Source organism: Melanaphis sacchari, unplaced genomic scaffold, assembly GCF_002803265.2.
Source record: "Melanaphis sacchari strain LSU unplaced genomic scaffold, SCAv2.0 Contig395_pilon_pilon, whole genome shotgun sequence".
Lineage (NCBI taxonomy): Eukaryota > Metazoa > Arthropoda > Insecta > Hemiptera > Aphididae > Melanaphis > Melanaphis sacchari.
In genome coordinates this window covers 534,556-556,491 of record NW_020271251.1, presented here as the reverse complement: position 1 = coordinate 556,491, position 21,936 = coordinate 534,556, and the positions used below count along the sequence as shown (strand labels likewise).

The window sequence follows — 21,936 nt, the reverse complement described above, 5'->3', positions numbered from 1 at the left end:
CCAAATTATAGGATTATGAACAAAATTACTTGTACATTTATATGTTTAATATTATTATTATTATTTTTTTTTTTACCGAAAAATAATATTAGTAATTTTTATATGGATTGTTTTAGGATTTTAGTATTTTATATTTTGTTGTAAGAAAACAAAAAAAATTACTAATTAAACTAGACAAAATTGTGGTGCTTCATTCTGATTTGCAAAAAAAAAAAAAAAAGCAAAACAAATCTTTTGTTGTACTGTATATCAATTTTCTTCATATACTTATATGTCTACATTTTTGTATTGAATTTATAAAACGTGTTTTAGATACATAATTTTATGTATTGTGGTTTATTACTTGTATGCGTTTGTTTTGGGTACAAAAAATAATAACCTCATTCCTATACAATTAAACACTAATTTATTTATCTTATCAATAACACACCGTAATAAAATATATTTTTATTGTATTGTATGTGACTAAATAAAAATGAAAAAAAAATGTAAACAATATTCCAATGCGTATAGATTAGAAATTCACACTCTTTGAACACCACACATTCTTCGGTAGCTAATATTTAAAATATATTATAATGATACAGAGTGGCATCGTATAAAATCAATATTGAAATTTGTAGACATGACTGTAAGTTCAAATCATTGTCCATTATTGGTATATTGTTTGTCTGCCGTGCGTGCTCTCACGCAATACGATTTTGTAAATTTTTGTACAAATCTCGAAGATTGACGCGGAAAAGAACGTATCTATCTACCGAAGTTAAAGGTGATAGCAGCACCAATGTCCAACATTTATTGTTGCGCAAATCGCTAATGTCAGTGTAGTACTCGACCAGTGCTTATTTCAGGGTTAGCTGGTTAGGTATTACCCTCCTCCCGGTAAAGAAGGTCTGAAATAAACACTGGATTCAATATTTCGCAATTTAGAGATCGCATATATTTCAACTACGCGGCATCAAATTTTTGTACTCGACCATACGTTGCAGTTCCCTAGCATGTTAGTACTTGAAAATAAGTGGAAGAATCGTCGGTGCTTCGAGCGCTGCGTTTCGGCCATCATATCAGAAGTGATTTTTTGGAACTATGTCGACAGTATCTCTTAAGTATCTAGTAATCTAAAGTTCGATTTACCGTATTCGTTCGATGGTCACCAGTCGCTCGTCTGTCGTCAGGAAAAACACTTGCTGGTGTATAAAATGACTGCCAAGTTGCAGTCACTTGTAAACAGTCGCGTAGGTAATTTTTAGACTTATTATTTAGGTAATCTATCCGTAGACAATTACAATTATACTATTTTAGCATTATATATATATATATATATTTTTTTTTTTATTTAAATAAAGATTTTTTTTTTCTTAGTCGACAAAACTAAAAAATTTAGCGAATGGTTCTTCTTAAATACAAATTGTTATGCCATTATAAAAATATCGAAAAAACATAACATGCACAATGTCTATTTATAAACAGATGTTAATTAGATGTTCAATTCTTACGAAATTCAATAATTAAAAATAACCATTTTTGCTTGTATGATTTTAGTTATAGGTACAATTACTTTGGCATGAGTCAAATAATATTGATTTTAAATTTTACAATCATCTTAAATTTTAATTCGTAATAAATAATTATCTATACTTTATAGGTAATGGGTGGGTATGCTGTGGGAGGTAATTCAAATAAAAAGAATTAACCTACCTATCTTGACTTGGAGACTCACGTACACTTGTGTGTTGGCAGGGGGAAGTCTACTTGAGGTCTATCTACTCAAGTCCGTCCAACTACATAAAGAAATATCGGAGTTCAACTGCCGGAGCATAAAGAATTTTTTCTTCTATTCGCAAATATAATGCATCATTCAAATGCAATATTAAATAATTGTATGCATCGTCCTCGAAATATTAGGTCGAGCGCCCATCCTGCTTTGAGTTAAACTCTGGGACCTCTGGGACCTCCACGTCACTGGGCTTGTTAGACCTTAGGAAGTTTACCTCAGTTTATCAATCCGCCATCATCACTCTCGAGCGTGCCTACCCATTCCTAAGCGCCAACGCACGTCTTGATCATACCATATAGGTGTGTTAAGGCCCCTGCAGAAGCCATCGAATTTATCTTATAAGCATAACCCATCATTCTGTTCGATTGTATGTATGAAGTCTTCAAGCATATTCATAGTATTCTCAATGCTCGATCTGGTGTCTTTTTATAATTTCGGACTCCGGCTATAGGTTGTATTTAGATATTTAACCATCCTGTCTGTGATAAAACCGGCAGAAGAGCAATCAAGTTTTGCGTGTATATTATATTACGGGTAATGCGAGATACTGGGCAATGTGTAAAATAGGTACATTGTGATTTGTGAACTAAATTTTTTTTTTCTTTAATCAACTAATATTATTTTTACTATAAATTATAATTTTATTATTAACTAATTTATAATAATTTGTATTATTGATTTTATTCATATATCATAATATAATGAATATTTTGATAAAATAACGAAAAAAAATTTCAAATATTATTTTATTATAAATAGGTTGTGATAAAAAAATAAAAATAATATTAGTTGGTAAAAAAAAATTTGTGGTTCTCAATTTCACATTGACCGGGCAATGTAACTATATACGTTGTTCGTAATACATATATACGGATAACATTGAATTGAGGCCCCCAAATACTTTTGGATTATCGGAGTTGGGTCCGATCAATATTGTTAGGTTATTCGAGTTGAGCCCTTTCTTTAATTGTAATAATAAGTATAAAGAGTCAATTGATTAAAAAGTATTTAAAATAATAATAAATAAAGGTACTTTTTACTAAGAAAATATTTTTTATCGACAATAATTATGGAAAAATACTAAAAAAAAAATTGAAAATTTGTCATACCTGTAAATATTTAAAAAAATAAATAAAATTTATTGAAAATTTTATCATAATATAGATATTAGATATTGAAAATAATAATTTGGAAATTTCAAGTAGGTACATACTAGTCTTATTATTTTTGGAAATATAACAAAATATTAAAAATTCGTTACCGGCTATGTAGGTACCTAGCTATGGTATTTTATCTTTACGGACTCAATTTAAACACATATAAGTAGCATGGACTCAATTCAATATCATCGACATAGATATACATTAAATGCATAAATGTATTCGATATTTGCTGATATTATGAATACATTACGATGAAATAAGTCTAACAATAAGAGTATTTTTTCTCTCAAAAGTTCCCTCTCTAGAATTTAATGTTATTATTAGCATATTATACTTATTATAGTAGCGGCGTGATACGTATAATTGGTGTTGTGATGATTATTTTATGTTAATATTGCAAATGCGTACATTTCTATTCATGTTTATGTGATACAGTATAATATAAACTTTGTTAACAAGAATCGATAATGTCATGTAGTCAGATGTTAAATCGATCGCGACGACGAAAGCATAATATTTTCATCTCTGAGCTATTTTTAAGACCAAGTTGTAATATATACACACACTCACACGTACATTAATATTATAATATTATACACTAGACGTTAAGTACAACTATATTATATTTTATTTTCGTTTTTCTTACGTGTTACCTATGTATAATTTCAAAATAGAAATTAAGAATTCCTTCGATATTATATTATTTTGCCGATAGTTATTTTCATGAATCACTTTATTATTACTTTGCTATACATATTGGTAATATACTAATATAATAATATATCATTAATGAGAGTTTCTACCTGTATTGTATACATCGTATGAGCATACAATAAATATTTTATATAAGATCAATTATATTTGACATACTGTAACTCTAAAACGCATTCTGAATACTGAATACTATATATTTACTACAGTCTACAATAGATCATCAAATACATTTATTTACTAAGTTTATATGTTTCGTAGTTTATTAATGGATAACATATTTTATTAAACTTAAAATAAAATCGCGGGCGACAAAAACCAAATTTGATAGGTACTTTTCGCCCCTGCCGACTATTGGAATAAACGATAGTATCAGCATTGATTATAAAATCAATGGTATTACTAAGGTTCATAATATTAGGGTGTATTATCATCCATATATACTCATTATAACTTCCGACTCTAACTCGTTATTATAATTAACAATTTTTTAATACCTGAATATAATAATAGGTAACGATATGTAATCGTGTTTTTTTTTTTTTTAATGGGGTTAGTCGGATGAGGTTAATGAGTGGAGCTTTAAAAGCAATCGTGAGTGAATCTTTGTGAGATTTAATACGATTCAGGATAAATTTAAACGTTTTAACGGAGAATAATATCAAATCATGGTAAAAAACTTGAAGTCAGCCTGTATACATATACAGAGTCGTAGAGTTAAATTTAAAAATATCTTATACTCCTTGAAATCTGTTAATTTTTAAGTAGCCCCGTATACTGTATCAAGGGATATGTTATAACTTATACCTGGTCATTACTTGATTATTAGTAACATTTTATTTAAACATTAATATTTATTTTTCGTATCCAATATAATATGTCGTTATTATAACCATTTCAATTATAATGTCTGTAAAACGAATCTACATTAGTAATGTCATTAGAAAACATATGGAGAGGGCTCAGATACTCGAGGCATGGATATGACATGGCCACGGCTGGCCCAGGGCCTAGTGTTTTTGAAGTGTCCAAATCGCATTACTAAATACCTATATTTTCTTTTCTTTAAACAAGTAGGTAGGTATTCATTTATTGCTCAAATAGCTTATATTTACGAGAAAAAATATACCTAGTCTGTAATAATTCATAGATACCTATAATAATTTCTTTTCGTTTACAATGTAATATGACATAAAGATATATTTACTATATTCTTAATTCTTAACTGGAACATCAATTCGTGTGCGTCCAAATTAAGCATAATTATATTTTTTATTCCGACATCTTTAAGGCCCGAGGATCACATTAATAACTGTAGTAAAAATATTTATAATCATAAAAAAATAATGCTTTCGTTCTCTTATCATGATTTAGGTACACGATTATCGTGTCAAAATTGTTTTTTCATTCAAACATACACTTATAATCACATTGTAATTATATATCCTCACAAATCACATATTTTTTTTTATAACTGTGCATTTTTGTCCAACTCGTATTTTACATTTTTGCGTATCTTCTCGTTTGATATAGATTCCGAAAATGCTTTTGTCTTGCCACTTGTGTTGGGCTAATATGGACAGTGGTTTATAATTGCTCTCCGATGTGTCCTGATCGATATTCACCATTTTGCACCTTTCGCATGCCGAATCAAACTATGAACATAATTTGTGGCATTATTTAATGATAGGTACCTCACGCTACAATTGAAATTAAAATAAGAATATTATATATATAAATTGTTTGTCGTACTTGAAATTTGACACCTCCGATGTCCAATTGGTCCCAAGTCAATTCGGCATAGGCTGGTAGATCGTTGCCAGAGATCACTAAGTTACCTCGGAATCGAAATAGCAAACTATCTTCACTCTAAGATAATGCGATATAATATTATTATGTTCAATTATGAACAACAATGATAAAATGTATCTTACTATTTCCGTTATATCGTTTTCCATTTCGCTCTGTAACCATTTGAGCGTTGGTTTTGTGGTCAATAGATACTGGCATTGGTTAGCACCCAATACTTTTGGGTCTAACTTTCCTAAAGTGCATAAAATTAAAATTAATTGGTAGGTATTAACGTTGTGTATTTATAGCGAAAAGCAGCGACAATTCTTATCATTCCTAAAATTTCGTTTCGTTACGACGTGAAATTGTGTCAAAAAAGAATATTTAAAAAAATTTAAATTTACTTTTAGATGTGACAAGTCAAGGAAAAAGTATTAGGTAATTGTCGAAATGTATACCTACTATGAATTCGGGAAAACGGTTAAAAAAAATATTAAAATATGCATTTGAACATACACATTTAAGCCATCAATCAATAGCTGTACAGCGAGTCTAATAGACTATTTTTTTCACGTGTCATTAGTACCTGCGTATGTAAACCGAGACTAGCCTTTTTAAATCTTATTGGCGAATGAGTTCATTAACTGCGAGTTCAATAACTCTATTACCGTAATGTAATAAAATCGAATTTAGACATTTTCATGCAACGATTAAATCAGTTGGCGGCCTAACTTACGTAATATTTTGTTTGACGCGGAATTCGCGTGACTTAATAGCTTACCATACTTGTTTTGCACTGGCGGTTTACGGACAGTGCACCTTATGAGTCTCAACCCGGGCTGGTCGAGGTTCCAACTGAGCCATTCGGCCACTTCGTCGCCACAGTCGATTCCTTCCAGGGATCCACCCCAACATATTTTGCCCATTTTCTTGGTGTCGTGTTTCGTATCCAGTGAAACTACCATAGGAATTTCATCTTTGTTTTCTGGAATAGAAACGATTGTTTTTATTGCTAAGGAAAATATTGCACAATAATATTTTAACCAATGGTTAAAGTTTTTCGAAATTCTCATATCATTATTAACTCGGAGTTCAAGTACGATCAATTTCAAACATAGAATATAATATGCATTCGTATTTGTTTTTCAATACTTTATTTTAAAAACTGTGCACCTACTTGACGAGTTCGGTGAGGGGTGTGTGTACTTGTCAAAATATGATCATAGGCGCCTAATTTATTTTATTTAAGTTTTTTTTTTTAAACTATATTAGTCAGAAATGTGTATTTAATTACTCAGTCGTATTTTATTGAGGTGTATCCAAATCAATTTTATTTTCCCTGAAAATAAACACGATTTTATGGTATTGATCGAGAAATTACAGTCCCGTGTAAAATTGGTTAAATATTTTAACTGTAGTTTAATATAATATCATGATAACGTGTTGACCACACGGAACGCGGGCAATGCCGATTGATGATGATTTATTATTCAATTCAAATGTAACACGTCTATTACAGTGATTAGTTATCTACCTACTCAATGAAGACTGCAGATGAGACACCTTCGACATTTATTAAACAACAGAGTGGTCACTTATATTTTTCATTCTTTTTAATAATAATAATAATAAAAAAATTATTAATAAAGGATGCCAAATTGCTAAATATATTTATTTGTTTAAAACAGAAAATCTATACTAAAAAATGCGATGTTTATGTGTGTGTAAGCGATTCCATAGCCAAGTTTATCACACTTTTGGTTCCAGTATTTGTTACTATTTTGGCAATCCTATACCCGAAGATGTGTATCGAAGCTAATTTTTAAATTTTACATTTTAAAGAATAGGGTTCACGAAAATTGAACATTTGTTTGTGGTTACATACAATAAAAAGTCATACATATTGTATTATACATAATTTTTGACTTATATTGGTTGTATTTCGTATTTTACCCAAATAACTGTTAAAAATATGCGTAGTTTACCTACGCGGCTACGTTTAATGGATTTTAAGACAGATTAAATCAAGGGAATTTAATTTTGATTACTATATCGTGATTTTCAAACACTATATTGTAAATAATTTTATACGTAGGCTGGTAGGCTACACGCACCAAATTAGTATCGTTGTATCAAAGTCTGTTGAGACTTACCGGCGTATTCGAGGGTCATGGTTCTCTTTTGTAAATCGATATAAGGTCGCACTAGACAGAGTTTTGGCTCTTCCATTTGCGTCATACACACTCCCGTCTTACTGATCACTGCCCAGTTTCGGTCGTATTGAAACCCGTATGATTCCAATTGCCATTCATCCGTTTCGTATGCCCCGCAAGACTTGATCGGATAAACGAAAATCCTCGACACATGTAAATCCATTTTATTGTATCTGTATAATACAGTCAACATGTATAATATGATCGAATTATTATGCAATGTATAGGTATTTGACCTGAGTAAAGTGACATGATTTAACTATTGTTTTTGAGGAGGAAGAAGAAGAGAAGGAGAAGAACGCCGACTATCAGGACACTCTAACACTTCAAATATTTTAAGCTTTAAGAGGTTAGTAAACATTAAGTCTCCTTGTGATATCGCATGATCAGAAAATAGTTTTTGGACATTTAGACGGAGGCGGATCATGCATGTTAGGCGCCAGTAATATACGATTAAATACTACTGGTCACTGGATACCACTGATACCAGAATATCAAAGCGTGCGACGTCTGCACTCGGCAGTGTTCGAATTGATTACAATTAATTAACAATAGTCATTACTCGTCGACTGTGTTCTGTTGTCGGTCAACGGGTTTCACTGGATCGTTCTGCCAAAATTTTTCGACGAGTGTATTGTAAAGTGTATCGGCGTCCGATTTGCTCGACTGATAGCCGAACGAAACCCGAACTGATCCTGTCGGCCGGTTGTCAATAAGATCAATATGATCGCCGCAAACGTGACCTCTGTAATAGTAATCAAAATATAACAGTACTTAAGTAACGATATTGGAATAATTAATATTGCGTTATTACTCGGTCGCGGGTACTCACATCACCTCTTGGTTTCGTCTCAATTCCTGGTCTGTAAGACCCAAATGCGCCTGACAAGCACCGGGGTTGCAAAAACAACCTACTCGGAGTACTATACCGTAGATATTGGCTACGTTTCTTACCTGAAAACGACAATAGTTTGAATAATTTATGATAAAAAACAAAACATACCATTGTGAATAAGTAGCGTATTTGTGAGGATTGCTTAACTTTCCTCCCCCACTTCTTTAGGAATAGAAAAATTAGTTTTTAAATAAAATAGAAAATTGATATAATTACGCTGACAAAAAAATAAGTAATGTGAACGAGTGCTCACAATGCACTAAGACCCTAATTAAAAAAAAATATCTTCTCTACTCTTGTCTCACTTATCGAGTTTCGGATGCGCTATGTTGTGAATACATTTTGGATGAAAAACGATTTTAGTACATAATAATATTTATACATAATCAAACATTACATTTTTTCACACGAAGAGCACTTCTATTAAAGTTATCATAATAGCTAATATTTAAAACTAACAATGTTAACTTAATCCTAGAACATTGCATATTATTCTATATTTCAACAATATCAAATATAATTACATAGGCACTTGTACGAATATTATGATCAACACTTGACAAATCTGAGTTTAATTATAGGCTGATTCGTTGTACATATAAAAACATATACGCATAAACATATTATTATAAAGTAATAATCTAATAACCTACAGCACACTACTTTATTTAATATGCAATGTTTGTGATGTAATCGATGTGATGATAAATCGGAAAATTATTAAAAATATTATGTCATTTTTTGCGGTTTTATTGTTTTGTTAAGTTTCTTTCCTATTAATTTAATAAATTTTAAAGTGATAATATTTACTCAAGTATAGTAAAAGCCTATCATTTTTATTGCTCACGTCATTAATAATTAGTATAATTGTCCACAATATTTTCAGACGTGTTCTATAACAGTAAAAATATTAATGATATTATTGTCTTCGAATAAATATAGATTACTAATTTCAAATTATTCAAGTAAAGTATTAATTGCTACAGTTGTGTTTATTTAATTAAACTATGCGAGTTGGACGTTGTAAATATTAAATTTTAATTAAAATAAACTTTAACGTTTATAACTTAAGCAGGTATTCGTCATTTTGTGTTGTTGAGAAATATTTAAGAGTTGTACGAATTCCCGAAAAACAATAAAAATCAATTTTATGTAAGTACTTAAATAGTGCTATAAATTTATAGCGCTCATACAAATAAAAATACGTTTAACGTTAATAATTAAAATAATTATTAAATTGTAATGATTTTGTCTCAGTAATATAAATTAAAAACAATTTAGTAATCAGTAAAAATCTACACTCTTAAATTAAGACATTTAAACATTTTCAGTATTAAACTACTTACTAAAAATAAAAAAAAATATTATAAATTTAAGCAATAGGTATTTTACTAAAGATTAAGTAGACATTAGACATGTGTTAAAAACTTACTAATACTGCAATTTATAGACTTTGAATTATTGAAGTATCCGTATCGAGTGTAGTTAAACATTTACTGCCCAACTATTTCGAACAACGCACGTTTTGTAGGTACATTACGTTATTATTCTTATCTAGTATTAATAAGTGGGGTTTAAGCAATTGAAAAATATTCTCATATACAGAGAGATCGTTTTTAAATTTATTAGTAAACTATCTAATATTCAATAATTTTACTAATTTAAATAATTTACAGTTTTAGAATCATTTATTTATAAAAACTTTTACTTATTGTTCAATTTAAATTGCCGTTCTTGTTTTTTTTTTTTGTTTGGACAGTGTTTTGCACATGTACCTATTTAGTTCGTACAAAAGTTATTTATAATTTAATTAATTTATATAACTAAAACGATTTAGTTTTATTTTTAATACTAAACTAAGTATAACTATTAGATGGCTGAGTATAAAAATTGTAATTTTGATTCAGATTAAAGTTTTGTAGGTAGTATATTAAATATTGGTTTTAATAAACAGGATAGTTCACCAAACATGCTGCCCACTCTTTTTTTTTTCATTCAGTGATGAATTTTTAAAATTTTAAATAAACTTAAGGACCAAATTGCACTCAACCACTTAAGTCATTTATCTGTTAGCTATCTTAAGTAATTTTTGAACTTTATTTTTCTACACAATCATCTATGTATTCTAGCTTAATGTTCGTAACTACTTACATACTTTCATAACATATTTGTTATGAGATGTCAAATGTCTGCTTGATGTTTAATAAACATTAAAATCAACAAAAACATTTTAAATTTCTTGATGAATATGTTTTTATTAAGAGTGGTAAAGAGTGGTAATATAAACTTCTGTTTTTCAAATGAGAATCTTTGTTTTATATTGAATATTTTTTAAAGAAACTTTATGTACCTAACTTAAAATTTAAACAAGTCGTTCCAAAACATTCATACTAAGGATGATATAATCTAAAATCCATATTGCAAAAATATAAAATAGATGTAATATCGTATCTAGTAATTATTACACTTGAGATATTTTTACAAATTACATATTTATATAAATGTTGATTTATTAATATTTATTAGTTAGGTAATTGAAATTTCCAAATTTATTATCGTGGATCTATTATCCTTAGTGAGAATATAATGAGAAACTATTCAATAAAAGTTTGAGTTAGGTACATATATTTTTTTAGAAAAACCATTCATTGAATAATTTATAGTCCAAATACTATATTATTCCTTAAGTAAAGTTAAAAAAAACCACAATCATTAAAAAATAAGGTGTTTTTTAAGGGAGTTTACCAATTGCGCTTAAAATGACCCTTTTAATATACCAATTGCGCTCTGTCTTTTTTGGGTCGATATACCAATTGCACTTTGTCTTTTTTGGATAGATAGACTAATTGCGCTCAGTTGTTTTCAGGGTTTATAATATTATTCTACATTACACCTAGTATATAAAAATGCTTTTATAAAAATATGTATTATAAATATATTTTTTTAGTCAATACAAAAAATTATAAAATGAATGTCAATATTAATAATATTTGTACAATATAAATCTATAAAAATATCATACACATAGATACACGTCAATAACGTCATAGCCATCATCGTTATAGTCTATCACTCAAATTCATACTTTTATGATAATATTATGTTCGTTAATAATAATAAATAAGATATTTTATATTTCGCCCTACGTCGAGTTGGGAATGTTGGGATAGGTCCTATTATCAGCTTGTAGCTTGTTGTATTTTCCCGTAATTTCGTATACGTTTTGCTTTAAATTAAGTATATTTGAATGTATATTAGTTATATTTAATTGTTTATATACATATGCAACTTTTTCCGCTGTGTAGGAACTTACATATGTCCATGTAAAAATATGGAACCTAAAATATATGTAGCGCAATTGGTGTACTGACCTAAAATTTAAGCGGCGCAATTGGTATACTGACCTAAAGTACAAATATTGTTTTAGGCGCAACTGGTCCATGCCCGTTTTTTAATACCTGTAGAGGATATATTTTAATACATGAAATTTGCGTAAATCAGATTTTGAATAATTGCATGCTGGGATGAGCATGGTCAGTGAATTACTCTGTATATGGTTTAGTAAAATCAAATCGTACTAATAAATATTATATATTATACGACTTATATATAGCGTAAACATATTAATTTTATCTTGAAATTATTTTGTTTACAGTTCAATTAATGTGTAGCTGATAGTTGATTAATTAATTATTGGACAAGTGTTATCGTTTTTAATTTTAATAGATACCTAAGTCATGTATAAATACAGCGCGTAACAAAATTATTTCCCAGATTTCAATTATTCGTTGTATTAACTGTAAAATGTATATACAGAACTGCTATAATTACAGAATATTAGCAACCATTATTAACTAATAAGTTTAAAAAACTATTTTCTCATAAAAATATAATTTTATTTACGATCACTTTCGGCTGTGCGGATCACAGCCAGCTGCCGCCGGTTTAAATGACGTCGATATTTACAAAACACACTTCAGGGAATATTCTACTGTCAAATTTAAATCTGGCAATGTGACCATCTGTGGTTATAATAGTATTGAACCCCTTTGAAGATATTATTGACTTATATTTTGTAATTTATAACGACAGCTTTTACAATAAATAATATAAGTGTTTAAAATTCTGGAATGACTCTAGTTACGATGTCACGTGCTGTACGTGTTGTTAAAATATGCAACGCGACTAATAATAACCATAATCGATAGACTTTTTGTTTTGGTTTCATAAATATATCGTTAAAAAATAAAATAAATATCCAATAAGTATGGAAATGTAAATAATATTTAGAAATCATGTAATGATATACTCGCGTCATCGTGAGTTTGATCGTACGGAAATAGTAGTATACATGGACTTTAGACGGTCGCAGATTTTCGTGACCAAATAATGATATGCGTAAGACACTATTGTAATAATAATAATAATAATATTGGTTTACCGGACTTGTAACGATGATTGAATAAAATATGTTTAATCTGATTTTTAACGCGCGGTAGTAAATCTAATTTGTCTTTTTTTTACCCCGCCGTATAAAAAACGAAAAACGACAGATTGGCCAGCCGAAAAATCGACAGGAATTTCTCGGCGCTTTCGTACTGACCTCATTGTAGCCGACGTATTCGCCGTTGGACCTGAGCACGTTAAAGTTCACGACGCCACCCTGTGTGCTCTCGCACTGGTACGCCGTGTCCGCGTACATCCGGAACACCGGCGATCCATTTCCGTGCCGCGCCCCGGACATCCTGTCGTACAGGTACGCGGCCAGTCTGAACGTCCTGCTGGCCACCGCCCGCATCGGGCCGGCCAGCGCGCGCAGGGCGTCGAGTCCGTGGCCGACCGCGATCACCGACAAGAAGTCGACCGTACCGTCTTCGAACCTGCGACAGAGGTGCACAATCAGTACGTATGTGTATATAGCACACGCCAGATTAGCGTCTTTTCGGTATCCGAATAATTAAAAAAAAATAATCGGAGAATTCAAAAAAAAATAAAAAAACAAATAAATCGTACCATCTGTCTGCTATATGAACAAAAGGAAACATAAATATTACGTGTATGTCGTGTATACGTGTGCGTGTGTGTACAAGGCAGTTATAAATTTAAAAACTGATTATAGAATGTCGCGATTTATTTCTGTGTTAAATACGTGTATTAATAAGTCGATGCATCATCATAATAATATAATCTCTCGTTCGTTCATTTATACCATAAACGTAAAAATATATTGAACCGCATCTATCTTATTTGACATTCATTATTTGCTTTTTATCTCGATATTACAAAACTCTAAGTTATAAAAATAGTGTGTGTGTATGTGTGTGTGTGTGTGTGCGCGCGCCAAGCTCGGATCAAGAGCTTCAGTGGTCCAGGGGCCAATACATGGTTGTGGGCCCCCGTCAATAAAAACATTTCTTTAAAATTATAAAATTATACAATAAAACAAATTTAAACATTTTTATTTAAGTATGATCACGATTGATGAGGATAAAAATATTATGTTTTTATTAAAATATATATTTACACATAAAATTAAGTTTTGTTTATGTAAACAGATTTAGTCGGTAGGTATCTGAATTATGAGTATCCATGACCGAGACAGTCACATAAACAAATTTTCTCAATTCTATTTTTAAATACAATAATATCAAAATATATACCTATTCCCAACAAACACAAACCTGGCTATGACGCTATGTTTCCCCACTTGCCATACTATTGGTGGTAAATACGGTCGACGGGCCCCATTGACTGTTAGTTCAAACAAGAAAAAAATATAAAATATTTTTGTTAGTACTATTTGTAGGTACTATAAAAAGTATAAATTATCACTTAATGTAATTTTAAACCGAGAAAACTATGGGCCCTTAACACACGTGGGCCCGGGGGATTTGGCCCCTCCTGCCCCCCCCCCCTTAATCCGGGCTTGGCGCGCGCGCGCGCGTGTGATGTTATGTCGTGTAGGTATTTATGATATTATAATAATTATATTATTATTATTGTCGTTGATTTACTTCACCCGTGCGGTGAGGAGTGTTGCAATGCGCACAACAGATGACCAGATCGATTTTGGTTTTATTCGTTTTACGATTGCGATTATTATTATTTTCCTTACTGTTGCATGGATTTTGTGTCAGGCGTAAGTATGTGCGTGTATATATTATATTGAAATATAACATTCATGCATTTACAACGAAATATAATTATGTGCAGATCTATTGCGACGTGCTCTCCGAAAAACTGGAACAAACGGTATCCCATCCTGTACAATGTACGCATTATAATATTATATGCTCGTTCATTTACTCATGAATTACTTTTAATAAAAGTCAATATTTGTATGTGTGCAGTTAGATCTATCATACTCGCTCGCAGTTCTTAAGTTTGGGACATATAGATAGTCTTTTGTTTTTATTGAGTTACCACTGGTCATAGAAAATAAAATAGTGACAATAGACAATCGGATATAATTTCAGACTTGAAATTTTATATTTGGCTAAAACCACTCAAACAAATGTGTTAAAAATATGTATAGCTCGTGGAATATTGGAATTTGAGACACCGTTAATCCATTAGTATTATTTAATTTGGCATGGCCTATGGGACACGTAGGATGAGCCGTTATAATTGTATTTATTTTTTAATGCATCAAATCAGAGGCCTTAACGAATGACCCTTGTACAAATCCATAATTTTCGACCGATTTTCAATAAATATTATTAGGTACTTGCCTTTTATTATTTAACAATACATAAATGTTGAGTATAGTATTGATTCACTAAAAAAATATCAATTTTCATTGATATACTATTCTGTCATTGGTTATAGAAAATAAAATAGCTTTTATGATTGGGTATAATTTTAGACCTGTATTCTATATATTTTGATCAAAATATCCTAAATGACTGTGTTAAAAATCTGCGCAGTTTACATTTAATTAAGTTTAAAAAATATTAAATCTACGGACATTAATTTGTCACGTTCACCGCTGTATACGTCGAATGAATAACTCATAAAATTATATACTTGTAAACACAAGAAATGACATAAATACTTATTACATAATATACACATTACTTTAAAATTAGTTTTAATACAAGAAAGAATCTTACTTTTCATGGAAATTTTTTTTAAACACGTGATGTCGATCACGTGCAAGGACCACTTCAACCGTGCCGCCGCCAAAATATTTTTTTCTACGGAGTACCGCCACGCCTGTTTTATTACAGACCAATAGCGCTCCTAGACCAGTTGGATAACCAAACATTTTGTAAAACGACACAGCAATAAAGTCGGGTGTGTATTTTTTCAAATCCAGATGGTTAGTGGGCACGTAAGAGGAGGCGTCCAGGACAGTGTACCATCTGCACAATGCTCAATTATTATATTATTATTTATTATCATCATGAACGGTTATCGTTATTAATAAAATGAATTATACTCGTAATGTTACGTAGTTAAAATTTTAGTATTATACATAGATAGTCAGATCAATATTGTCCATGGTACATAAGTTATACAGGCGATGGTTTAAAATTATTAAATTAATCTTACAATGAACTTAAGTAAAAATTATTTAAATCTCGAATTAAAATATTATGTATAAATTGTTCATTAAATAAAATTTTGTTATTGTCTTAGATTTGACATTGCGTTATAAAGCACAATCTTATAATTTTATTGTTACTGTAGTTTTCACTACATTATATTATGAAATTTGGTAAACGATTAGAACATATCAGCTACTCTATATGTTTATATAATAGGAATACAGGATTTTTTATTTAAATGTGCACTATTAATATACAGTAGGTACACATCACTGAACGAATTATTATGTTAAAGCAATAAGCATTGTGTATTGAATTATGACTGTTTAAGTGTTTATTTTTTTTTTTACTTGGTTTTGATAAATAAGAATTAATTAAACAAAGAAGAGAACTACTATTATTTAAAAAAAAAAAAATAATATGATGTGTTATTGGCTATTGTACATTATTGTTGTACACGTATAATTTAGTCCTTGAATAAATCGTCTCAACGGTTGATATGTTTTAACTTTTACTGTGTCCACTTAAATTCGCCCTCGGTAATATACAACATAGAAGATAACGATAAGACACGATATTTTAAAATATTATTATTTTTTATTACCTAGACTTGATCCGATTTCCGGTGTACTGATCAAGCGCGCCATTCCGACACGTTTCGATCCATTTCAGAGGATATTTCATGCCGGAAAAATTGGATTGAGCTGGATAAACGAACAACGAATTTCTAAAATTTGCCGAACGACGATTGCTCGTAGACGAAGACGGCATCTTGTCCAAAGCCTCGTGAGCTTCGTTTCGAGTTAGACACAGTGGATTCACCATCGGATTCAATTCTCGCATGCCCAACACCGAAGTGTGATTGTCTTCCGTATACGCGAAAGTACTACCTCGCGATCGGCAAACTGTATCTGTATAGTTGATAGAATGATATACGTACACCTTAAAACTCGAACGTTTTAAACAATAAATATTAAAGAGTTTTTCTAACAAAAACAAGCAAGTGGCGTTCGTAAAATAATATTGTTGATAGACATTTAGTTTCTTTATCATATCGATAGTGTTAATATCATATATAATTGAATTCACATCGCTGGTGATCATATTATTTTTAATTTCATAAGATTATACCTATGTGACCTTATGTATATTTCAATAATTCTCCTATACGTATTTTTTAGTTAAGAATTTAACGTTGTCATCTTACTTGAAATATAAATACATATTACTTCTATACCACATATCTATACATTAAATATATATATAGTATTTTGTATTTATACAATTATACGTGATTTTGGATGACTGCGATAGAATGGTTTTTGGATATCACTTTACTTCGTGACATTTGTATTAATTTATATTAGACGTGAATTAAACTACTTTAAAGTTATTACGTAATATATAATATAGCAAATTGGAATTAAACGCAAAATTTTGTATGATGAAGAGAGACAGAAAGAGATAGAGAGAGATAGAGAGAGAGAGAAACGTCTCGTTCCGTTGATACGTTCTGTCGTCAGCACAATGCGTTTAATTCATGTGCATATTAAATTACATTCAAACAACCAATCACACGTCAAGATACATAAATGTATTGCTATCACATTATATTGCACTATAATATTATAATAATTAGTCGATTTATAATTGAACACTTAATAGATTGCCCTTTTCAGGGGTTCGGTGATAAATGCACTCTATACTGAGACGTTTTATTTTGGCATTTTTTCAAATAACAATAATCGTTAATATGATGATGTCAAAAGTTGTTATATTCGTCACGGATAAGATTAATTATTTATGAATTTTTAAAAATTAAAATATAATTATTTGTCTGCTTAGTGATTAGGTAAATCTATACACAAATTATTCTGATAAAAGTTATATATTCGTATTATTGGTCTACAAGATTAGTCGTATTTGCTTTGTTTATTTTTTTTTTATTTAATTTACCAAATTAAAATAAAATAATATTGAATATTTTTGCACGGTTTTTTATTAATTCAAAGAGCACGGGATTATTTTTAATTTTATGATTTTTTATTAGTGTGATTAATATAATTTTGATTAGTAGATTGAAAACTTGAAAAATAAAAAATTTAATTCGATTTGAGATCATGATTTGATAGTGATCTCGAATTTATGACCAATTCTACATTTTATATTTTTAGGTCCGTATTTATTATAAAAAAAATAAACTTAAATTTATATATATATATAAAAAAAAAAAAAATTCGCTATTTAATTTTAAATTAAAGTAATTTTATTTAAAGAACTCTTTAAACTTTTACATTTTTGATCACATAATGCGTAAATGATCAATTAATTCTTTTAAGAGAATCAAAATTAAAGAACTACTTAATCATTGAATATCTACATCTATATCATTGTATCTTTATTAATCGATGACTAATAAACAAAAAATGTTATTATCTCACCTAATGCGTCTTTTGATTGGTAGTCGTCGTCTTCGTCCCACGCAAAACATTCAGCTACAGTTTTCAATGCTCCGGTGGCACCCGACGTGAAAACTACGCTGTACTTTTCGGGTACCGTGTTAAAGTGTTCGAGGATCCTGGGAGGGTATGAGACGAAAACAATTAAAGCGTTGTTAAACGATTATAATAAAATACGACGCATATTTTATAAAGTGATTTATCCAATATGCTCACTCCCATTTTTTTATTTAATGATAAATGTATTCAAGGTCTAATTTTTGAAACTTTGAAATACGCTTTTAGATCATTTTTTTTAAATTCTCAAGACTCTTTGCACTAGTTAAGGATTTTTTCTGTGACGAGATATACGATAAATTGCAAACATTTGTTTTACCCCTTTTCAATAATTTCTTTTTTAATATAAATTATTAAGTAAATCATAATGTAATTGATTGGTTTTTACTTTTTAACCTAGTCAATTAGTCATAACTATTGTAATTCTATGAGTACTTATTTAAATTTTTGATGAGCGTATTAGTAAACTAATGCTTTGTAAGGTATTCTTCTCCAATTATCAAAACTTTAAATACTTATAATTTATTGTTCAACGTGTAAAATAAAAACCTAAATGATGAGCTCCGGTTTCTAATAACTATAATAGTGTATTATATAATGCTCTATTATCGTTTTACAACATTCGTATTTGAAATCACCTGCTTACAGTATTTAACTATCGCATAAAATATGACAAATTTATTAAATAGATTCTACACAGGGCTTAGTATTAAAAGCAAAACTAAAACATGGTTGGTCGAACGTAAGTTTTCGTTTATTTTTTTATTTATAAGTTGAATTTTTATTTTATTTCGACAGATAATATCGTATTATTTTATGTGAATATAAAACTGCATAATATTACTTAATGATTTACGTACTTAAATCGAATATTATTTATGAGTTTTTCGCAAGCTTCTGAAGGAACACCAGTCGAATGAGGATTTCCGTACAAGTTAGTTTTTAGATCTTTCATCACGTTGTTTATTTGACTGTCAGCGTACAGTGCTGAACCCACGTGGTCCAGATAACAAATTCCTTAAAAAAAAGATCGTAGTATAATAATAATGGAAAAGTTTTGTACAAAATATAGTATTAGATTAAATAGTTACGAAATCATAATGTTATTATTGTTGCATGAAATGTCAGCTGTCATTAATTAACGCAATTTGCGTCATTTAGGATTTAAGAATAGATAATATTTAAACCGTAAAGCAAAACATTAAGTGTATATGATATTATTATGGTATAATTTTAATCTGTATCATAATATATTATCTGCATTACTCGACTTCACTTCAGAAAATATAAAATGTATTTTAGTGTAAATAAATGAAGATAACTTCATGAGCATATTAGTCTAAGCCTGCGTCAGTCCAGAAAAATTAAATATCAAATTAACATATTGCGTAGATTTTTAATATGGTCAAGCGATAGTTATTTCAACCGTAAATAACTGAAAAAAATTTAAATTAATCATAAAAATAGAGCAGTTGGTGCTATTGAAAATGTATTTCATTGCTTAATTATCCGGGGAGGTTGTAATCGAGTCAGTAACATAATATTAATATATATATTTCAGAACGTTAGAAAATCAATGAGAAATGACGATTATTTGCAATATAAAATAATTTGCAGTAAAAAATGGGTTTTCCATTTGAAAAACCTAAGTTTGTATTACCATAGAACATTTCTTAAATATTATAAAGAAATCTCTAGAATTTGAAAATATGATCTTTAAGAATATTTAAAAATTCCAAAAATCAGAATTCGAATAAATGCATTATTAAATTAAAAATTTGGATTGAGTATATTTGATGAATTACTCTGTAATAGTTTTGAAAAATTAATGATATAATAATTATATAAATAAATCAAAAGAGTATTAAACGTTTTGTAGAAGATATATTTCTTGTAATACTCCAAGGTTATGTTTAAATACGCCTCATTATTAGTATATCAACCAATTTACAGTAATTGTCTTAAACGAACGATGATTGAGTACGACATAACTGCAACACTATTAACATTATCGTTGTAATTTATAATATGTTGGATATTTAGATGTACCCTATATTATATTAAAATGTATTTGAATAAAGAAAAAAAATGTTATACTACTTATGTAAAAAATTATATTTCAATTAAAACTGTACTATGTCGACCAGTAAATATAAATTCAATTAAGAACATTCAGTATTTCTATATATATTCTATATAATCAAACTTTAATATGCTCGTGTATATATTTGTTTCTGAGTGAATTTAAATATTTAATTTCAAAGAGAATATAAGTTATAATTAGATATTAGTATTCGGCGAATGTTGTGTTTAATGACTATAAATATTTTTTTTTAACAAGTTTTTGATGAAAAAGTTAAAAGTTAAGACTTCATTAACCAATGCAAAAAAGCAACTCATTATTTTTTTGTAATATAAACTTTAATTAAATATGTATTTTTTTAACTTATGGAAATATATCTTCAAACATTAAGGAAATAACTTAATGATAAATAAATTAAAATTTAAGTTTGGTAAAGTATATGATTAATAACTAAAAATATAATATTAATTTAATTAAAAATGAGTAAAATAACTTACCTTTTAATCTGCTAAACTCGTTCTTTATTAGCTTTGATTCTTCGACTTTTGGAAACATTGTTTTAGATACAAAGTAGGATAATTTTTTTAAATTTATTATTTTTTTTTTATATTAGCATCGATTTGTATTTACATTTTTTATCTTTGTTTCTTTATTAATTATTACTAACACGGGTATTATCAATTATAAAGTATTAAATTAATCATCTTAATCGAAGAAATTCAAATAAACACAAGCATAGATACATATTATGGACTTATCTCGATCAAAATAAAATAAGAAATGAACGTTTATTTACTTATAATTAATAACTCATTTCAATCATAACGAGGGGCACTTGTAAGATTTTTGCCCGAAATATGATAAGCAATCCGATCATAGTGTTTCATATTATGTCGATCTCCGTAGGTCTAGAAACCTATAAACTAGTAGGACTTCTTTTATATCTACATAACTATTCTGGTACCCAGTTATTACCAACCATTAGTGTGTCGTAAAATTTGGTAAATAAAAAATACTCCGGGTAAATGACTAGATGTTCGGCTACGGCATTTGATTTTGACTATGATTCTCAAAAATGTTGAAAATGCTATATCGTTAATATAAGGCTATTGCGAATTGTCATTTTTATGTTATGTTTTCTTGGAAAATCAACAAACATTTTAGAATTTAAGCATAGTTTATAAACAAATATTTTATCTTACAAAATATTATAAAAAAATGTTTACGAAATAATCAT

The 21,936-nt window shown here is 29.1% G+C and overlaps 1 protein-coding gene across 3 annotated transcripts; it reads right to left on the bottom strand.

The window, feature by feature from the left end:
* Positions 1-4,788: 4,788 nt before the first annotated feature.
* LOC112597245 (molybdenum cofactor sulfurase) lies at positions 4,789-21,288 on the bottom strand. 3 transcript variants are annotated; one of them, XM_025343210.1, is made up of 13 exons: positions 21,197-21,288; positions 19,477-19,633; positions 18,542-18,678; positions 16,705-17,011; positions 15,663-15,914; positions 13,154-13,430; positions 8,488-8,609; positions 8,218-8,400; positions 7,596-7,828; positions 6,224-6,427; positions 5,586-5,695; positions 5,404-5,520; positions 4,789-5,306 (listed from the first exon to the last, which is right to left on the bottom strand). In XM_025343210.1, the coding sequence occupies exons 1-13, from the start codon at positions 21,252-21,254 to the stop codon at positions 5,106-5,108; spliced, it is 2,358 nt and encodes a 785-aa protein (XP_025198995.1). In that variant the 5' UTR covers positions 21,255-21,288; the 3' UTR covers positions 4,789-5,105. The 3 variants fall into 3 exon arrangements, with proteins under 3 accessions (XP_025198995.1, XP_025198996.1, XP_025198998.1); XM_025343211.1 differs by lacking the exon at positions 15,663-15,914 and having other exon boundaries at positions 21,197-21,287; XM_025343213.1 differs by lacking the exons at positions 19,477-19,633; positions 21,197-21,288 and having other exon boundaries at positions 16,705-17,049; positions 18,542-18,672.
* Between the last annotated feature and the right edge of the window lie 648 nt (positions 21,289-21,936).

What these genes read in the sequence shown, in the direction of transcription:
- LOC112597245 (XM_025343210.1), bottom strand. Translation starts at nt 21,254, where the DNA reads ATGTTTCCAAAAGTCGAAGAATCAAAGCTAATAAAGAACGAGTTTAGC. An exon ending in CGAGTTTAGCAGATTAAAAG is followed by an intron (nt 19,634 to 21,196) that starts GTAAGTTATTTT and finishes CTTTTTTTTAAG; the next exon opens with GAATTTGTTATCTGGACCAC. An exon ending in AAAAAAAATTTCCATGAAAA is followed by an intron (nt 13,431 to 15,662) that starts GTAAGATTCTTT and finishes CCTCTGTCGCAG; the next exon opens with GTTCGAAGACGGTACGGTCG.